The 7,353-nt window shown below is 37.6% G+C and overlaps 1 protein-coding gene across 1 annotated transcript in view; it reads right to left on the reverse strand.

The window, feature by feature from the left end:
• LOC142402969 (nuclear factor 1 B-type-like) overlaps positions 1-6,569 on the reverse strand; it is a 186,238-nt gene extending 179,669 nt beyond the window's left edge. The window contains exons 1-2 of the mRNA XM_075488997.1: positions 6,329-6,569; positions 4,662-5,035 (exon numbers count right to left, since the gene is read on the reverse strand). Coding sequence (XP_075345112.1) covers positions 4,662-4,691 — 30 coding nt within the window. The 5' untranslated portion in view covers positions 4,692-5,035; positions 6,329-6,569. The remainder of the gene's footprint in view (positions 1-4,661; positions 5,036-6,328) is intronic.
• Positions 6,570-7,353: the final 784 nt, after the last annotated feature.

A 7,353-nucleotide genomic window follows, 5' to 3' on the forward strand; every position in this document is an offset into this window, starting at 1 on the left:
AGCAATCTGCTTATCAAACATTACTATATTTTGGTTTGGAAGTCAGACCTTAGGGGGAAGTATCTTTTTCTGTGTTTAGGCATATTTGGTTTTAAATACTGTGCAGAGAGTGTTCATCATATGGAATGACACAGTGCAATCAAACTAAAACTGAAATTTTTTAATGTTAATATATTCAAAAACACAATTAAACTAATATTTTCATTACTCTGATAGACAGGGAATTAATTATATTTAATCAGCAGGTTGATTAGGTAAAAAATGCTGAAAGTATAACCAATTGTCTCATAATTATAAAAAATTCAGACTACCACTGTGAAAACATACTGACCTTTGGGATGAGAATTTAGTATTAAAATGTTCAAATTTCAAAAGATTTAAAAATTTTCCTGAACGTTAAAAACCTACAATGTCTAGTCATTTCTCTTCCCTAATCACCCTCAAATCAAAGACAAAGCAAAAGAAAAATTGCAAACAGTTTACATATAGCCATCACTACCTTTATAGAGAAGAAAGAGAGCCAATATCAAAAGACCATTCAGGACATAAATGATTACATTCCAGTATGATGCTTAACAAAGAACCACAAAGACAATAATTAAACTGATTAGGAGTTTCCAGCAGAGATTTTTAACAACTCTGATACTATACTTGCACATTAAAGCCATGGAAATAGTTAAACCACAAACTGTTCTTTGTGTGGAAAAGCAATAGTGCTGTGATTAACCACAGCCCATGATAAGATTCCCCTGTCTTCATACACTTTCTGATGCCATGCTTTTTCCTCCTTCAATTATAACTAATACAGAAAGTAGTAGTTCTCCAGAAGTCATCTTAATAAAAGCATTTTAATAAAATGTTAATAAATTTTGAATTTAACAGAAACAGCAAGACTGTGTCGGTAAATCATTCCAGTTCATTTTATACTGAATAAAACAGATTTACTACAGGTTTTGAAAACTCTTAACAGCTAGAGGCTAAAGCAGGGGAGCTGAAGGGCTTGGGGAGAAAAGATTCTTTTGTCCCAGGTACAATAATTTCCCCTATGTCTAAAATAGATTGCAGCATTTCTAGTTTTAAAAATGGTGATAAAATTGCTGCAGAAATATTCTACAATATTAGAATACCAGAGATCTAGTTTTTCTTTCTAGTAAGAACATCATGAACATTGGATTGGCTTCATCTGTAGATACTGTATATAATATTAACAATAATAGCTGATAGTATTGTAAATCCATAAATAATTTTATAGTCAAATTTCAAATTTTAAATTCCAGTCTATAATGACTGAATGATTTTGTTTTAAAAAGTGAAAACATTTTATTAACTATGGTCATGCTTTTGCTTCATAATATCATAAAGTCCTAAAACTATAAAATGTATATTAAAATGTGAGAAAAGAAACACAGTAAATAATGTCCTCTTCTAAAGCAATATTGTCAAATAACTTTGAGATTCATTGTGCATCTGGATTCCTTTCAAATGAAGCATTATTTGACAAGAATTGCCCCATAAAAATGATCCTAAATGGAGATTTGCTATTAATCATACATATTCTCCAGTAAACCTCCTACCTATCTACTAAATTTCATTTTTCCCTGTACTATTTGTAGAGTTAATGTTGAAACAATGTTTTTTATGTGGCACTTACCCATATGCCATAACTGCTCTTTCAACAAAGTGATTTATGCAGGTAAAATTTTCAAACGTCTTAAGAAATTTTGCTGGTGAATCAATGTGCAATGACAATTTAGATTAAAATGTAAGTTATTTTGAAATATTTACATAGTTTGCAAATAACTCAAAATTATCTATACTCTAATTGTGGTATAATAATGATAGGTCAGGTTTTCTTTTTCTAATAGTTAAAAGGGAAACAGAAATCCTTTCCTCTTCCTTCTACCTTTCCAAACTTTGTATCAATTAATCCAAGCTTGAATAAAGGACCATACAATAAATAAGGTAGATATCTAGCAATTATACATAGGAAACCTTGCGTTCTCAATTTCACTGCATGGATTTTCTCTGCCAAAAAATAAACAACATATTCTAGGGAGGGAAGAAAATTAAAACATATTTTAAGATTCCTGGACAACTGCAATATAAAAATAAACTATGGTAAAAATATGACAAGAGACTGACTGCTTAAAGGCATGCAGTAACTGCATCCTATCATGCTTCAGCAAGAGAAGTAAATGAAGTTTATATTCATTCCAAAATAAGGGTAAGGGGGTACATGGGGGATGAGAAAACAAAACAAAACAAAAATCACTAAGTTGTATTTGGTAAGTCTTCATTCTTCCTTGCAGTTATCTCATATTCATATTACTGTAATGATAATGGGTAATACTCCCAACTGCCAAGGACTGACTTAAAACCACACTTTTAGATTTCAGATCCGGTTTTAAAAGGTGCTACAATGCTGTCTCCACACAAACTGAACTACTGCTTCTGCAAGAACCTTTGTCCAATGAAGTATTCTATTTTCATCTGTGTTAAGAATTTATAGCAAACATTTTTGAGCACATATTACTACAGTCGAATTGTATCTGAGGCATCTTACAGACAGACAATATAACAGATACAACTCTGATAGTGTTAACTCAACTACAACTGAAGAGTAATCAATCTTTTACTTTAAATAAACAAATAAATTTTCATTTATCCTGTAAACGTAATCTTTAAAATTAGGCAAAGAAAAGATGACTAAAGAAACCCTTTAATCATTCCAAGCAGAAAAAAAAAGTTAACAAATTAAAGGAAATCAAAATTGCTGCAACTGTATTCCATATATTCATTACTAAATACAAGCCACTTCTACATGGTACGTGATACAGCATGATTGGAAAACAATATATAGAAGGTTTTAAACACATGAAGACAAACAGTGCTTCATTTATGCTTGCAAAAATCCAATGAGTTATATTTTTAATATAAACTTAAGTAGTGACATTTTAATATAGATTTGGTAAAAATAATGGACTTTATTACATCTTTGACAGAAAAAGTCCAAAAAGCAAACATATGGGGGAAAAAAGTCATTAAAGCAGAATATAACAGAAGTCCTATGTGCTTTATTACAGGTAGAAGTTAAAGTTTGCTATTATTCAATATAAAAAAAAAATTTTGTTTCCTTTGTATTACTCATATATATATTCATGTGTAGAAGTCTCAGTAGCTGTCAATAATTTAATAGAAAGGACAGCATTTGGAGATTTTTTTTTAACTAATCATGGACTCCACTAGAAGTAATTCTTAAGTGTGTAACTGTAAACATGTGTATATCTGTTACACAAAGTGCAATCTATACATAGTATATTATTTTTCTTATAGTACTATTTCAATTTCCCGTTTTGCTCCACTCAAGTTCACATTTACTTGCTGAAAATACCCGTATTTAAGTCAATCGCATTTGGATACCAAATGAAATATAAACAATAAAAAATGCGACAGCCAAAAAGCTACAGGACTGTAACCAATCACTAAATAAGCCTTATCATTGTTTACATCTTCATGCATATTTTATGAATGCTTTAGTCCTTTTAAATCACAATGCTTTTTAATCATCAAATAACTGAAATCACAATTATCTGTTCACTATGCAAATATAAGTGCATTATTAGGTGTTTAATACTAATGTAACAGTAAGACTTAGTTTCATGCATTTTCTTTTTCTTAAGCTATTTGCTGCACCAATGTGGAAGCAAGCAGTTATCACTTAATCAGTCTGCATCACATCCTCCTAAGACTGACTAGCACAAAAACTTCTGAGAACTAGCCCATAGCTTTACAGATATAATTTACTATTCTGAATATGCTCCAGTATCAAGATGCTTATTTCTTATTAAAGCGATAATGACAAACATGCTCTGCGGACGCTTATGTATAACTTCTGAAGGATTACTTCCTATACCACTAATGTCTCAAAATGATCATTTTAAAAGAACAATATCCCCACTCAATACCCCTCACAGAAGAAGGTTCTGAAGAACTTCAGAAACCCATACACATTACTAAACTACTCTCCACATTCAAAGCAGTATTCCTCGGTTTGTTCAAACATTTCCCATTGTTTTAATGAACAATTTTAATAAATAGCCATGTACATGCTGATTTATAAACACCAAAATTAGACAAGAAAAATATCATATCCCTACATAACCAAGAAAGAAAATATCCTATAGATTGGTCATCCCCATTCAAACCCTCTTCACACTGTTGGCAGACTATATATTATTAAACAAAGTATTATGTTGCACCAGACAATGTTGGGTGGGTTTTGTTTCGAATTTTTCCAAAAATAATACTTTAACACCCTTTTACTAGAGTGAATAAACCGACAGGATGAAAAGACAGCAGATCGGTGTTTTCCAATCAAATCAAAATCTGCTTTTTATTGTAATTTGCTCATTTCCATGTTGTTAACCTTTGACTTTTTATGCACTAACAATAAATAGTATTTGTCTACGTGTGATACTTTGAATGAGTCTCCCCAAAACAAAGGCCTGGTATAGCGCATTCTCTACTGTTCTCCTGTACAAGAGGAGTTTGGACCTGACAAGCAGTTAGAAGTGTGCTTTAAACCCATTACAACTACTAACAATGACTCATTAACAACTCATATGTAAAAATAAATAAATAAGAACAAAACGCATCTATACCTGAGTGAGACAGATTGGAGAATACATCATGACTTCGCTTTGATAACGCTGCCTGGAGAACCCCTAAGAAAAGCCTCAAAAAGTAATAATTTCATCTATTAATTTTACAGTCATCTCGATGAAGATTAAATCAATCAAGAGGAGGCTCTGCCCTGGATCACGGCAACTTCACAACAAACCCCAGTCCTCCTTAAATAACCAAAAATTCAAGTTCACTCCGTGTGCTAGTTTTCCCGGGGTGAAATCCAATATACACTTTTAACCCTCTTGTAGTCGGCGGCGCAGGAGTCTTGCTTTTGCTGCTGCTGGTGGTCGTTCTGCAGATGAGGAGGGGGGAGGCTCGGCAGAGGGCGGGAGATTTTTTTGTTTGGCTGCTTTTTTTAAAAAAAAAAAAATAAGTTAGTGGTGGGTTATTATAGTATTGTCACCACACTCTAAAAACAGTTCAAGGTTACAGAACGGAGCGGAGCAGAGCAGGAAAATCCCGGAGTGATGGCAGGCGAAACTTTACAAGGCAGCAATTGTGTGTATGAGAGCGAGTATGCGTCCCCCAAGGGTGGAAAATGCTCCGCAGTGCACAGTCTCTGGGCTCCTCTCGCAGCAGCAGCCTCTGCCTCTTCCTCTCTCTGTAGGTAATGTTAAGAAACTGCTTTCCAAACACCCACTATAATAAGAATGAATTCTTGAAAATTCAAATGATAAATATATCTCCCTATTTGCTCGCGTGCCTTCTCTGTACAAAATTTAGAATTTGAAAAATTCACTGGTTACACCCTCTGGACCCTATCCAGCACTCTCTTCAAATGAGACTTAGGGATTTTTTGTTGTTGTTAATTAAATAATTACACAAATATCAGTTACACTCCTCCTCCTGCAACCACATTCCTTTTCCACAAGATCTACCTCCTCAGCCCTCCCTCTTTTTATTAGTCCTCACTAATACGGTAGAAGGCACTAGCACATTTTACAAATAAGCCTCACTTTCCCCTCTCCTGGAGGTAGAAAGCTAGGGGCAGGGGGAAGAGGTGGTCCTGCAGTCTGAACGATTTTTTCTTCTTCTTCTTTTTTTGGGATGTTTTGGGGGTATTATTTTGGCGGCAGCGCATACGTGACAACAGCAACACGCCCAAAGCTACTTCCCCTCACTCCTCCTGGGAAGCGCCTGGTGGAAAGAGTCCCTTACAGGAGGATGATAAAGGAGCCGTAGCTGGCGTCTTGAAACAACTACTATAGCTGTATCGCCACTCTGGCCTTTGCCAGCCTGGGAACCACTGTATGCTGTCTGGGGAAGAGCTAAAAGTAGGAAACTTAGCCAAATCCCCACTAATTAATGGAGATTAAGGAGGGGCGAAGGGGCAATGAGGAAGGAGGCGTTTCTTTGCTTTCCTAGTCTGCAAATGCTGTAGTTCTCTCCCTGTCTGCGTGCGAGAGGAATAGGTTTGCATCGTTTGTATTATGCAGTTATGACCTATCAGGAGGAGTTTGTCTTTTTTGCTTCTATCTCCACTTCGCAACAGTCCTGATCTACAGCCGCGTAGAAGGTGTAGGGAAGAGGACAAGAAGTCAGTACCTTTTGCCGCCCTTCCAAGGCACCCCCTTTAATAGGTAGTCCTCCTCCATCCCTACCTCCGCCCGCCTGTTATAGTCCGACCACACGCGCGAAGTACCCGGATAGCCTGTGAGGCAAGCTCTGTCCCAGGGGGTGACGGCAGTGCGGGGCGGGGGAGGGAACAGAAGACCCTTGTCCTCCCGGTGAGGAGGAGGAGGTGGCGGCAGCGGCGGTGGCAGTAGTACGATAGAACTTCATGCAGCAAAAAATCTGGAGAAAGGGAACCGGCGGGAACAAGAATTTTGTTTCAATCTCCTAGAGTAGCTTTTACTAGAGAAGCTGAAGCCGAAGCCCGAGGAGTCTTGTTACAGGGAAAGGAGGAAAAGGAAAGGCGAGGCGGGAGTGAGCGAGTTAGTGTAGTGAGTCGAGGGGGGGAGGGTGTCAGTCGATGAAGTGGAGGGAAGAAGGAATTCACTGGAGGGAGGGAGGGAATGAAAGGAGGAAGAGAGGGAGTCAGTCAATGGAGGGAATCAATGGAGAGAGTGTGGAGGAGGGAAGGAGGAAACTGGAAGGAGGAATGGAGGGAGGGAGTGAAAGGAGGGAAGCAGTGAAAGGAGGGAGCGAGTGGAGAGTCAGTCAATGGAGGGAGGCAGACCCTCAATAGAGGGGGCAGTGTGGTGATCTGAACTGGGAGACCATTGTACATCAAGGAGGTAGTGATCCACATAACCTGAGGCAGTCAACTAACATAGGCTTAAACGAAGGGTGGTAGTCAGTCAGTGGAGGGAGGCACTCAACCAAGGGAGGCAGGAATGTTGGGAGGCACTCAGTCAACTGACCGAGGTAGGAATGGATGGAAGTCAGCGGAGTGTGGGAGGGAGGCATAGATGGAGGGAAGGTGTTGAGGCAAATGGGGAGTCAATGGAGGGAAGGAGTGAAATGGAGGAGTAAGTCAATGGAGGGAGGGAGTGGGTGAGAAAGCAGGAAGTCAGTCAATGGAGGAAGACAGTCATTCAGTGAAGGCAGGCAGGAATGGAGGGAGGCAGTCAGTCATCCCAGGAAAGAAGGAATGGAGGGAGGTGTAGCGGATTGATGCACAGACTCCGATAGAGGATAAATCAAAGACCCTTTATTGAAATATTA

Source organism: Mycteria americana (assembly GCF_035582795.1).
Source record: "Mycteria americana isolate JAX WOST 10 ecotype Jacksonville Zoo and Gardens chromosome Z unlocalized genomic scaffold, USCA_MyAme_1.0 Scaffold_18, whole genome shotgun sequence".
NCBI classification, from domain to species: domain Eukaryota; kingdom Metazoa; phylum Chordata; class Aves; order Ciconiiformes; family Ciconiidae; genus Mycteria; species Mycteria americana.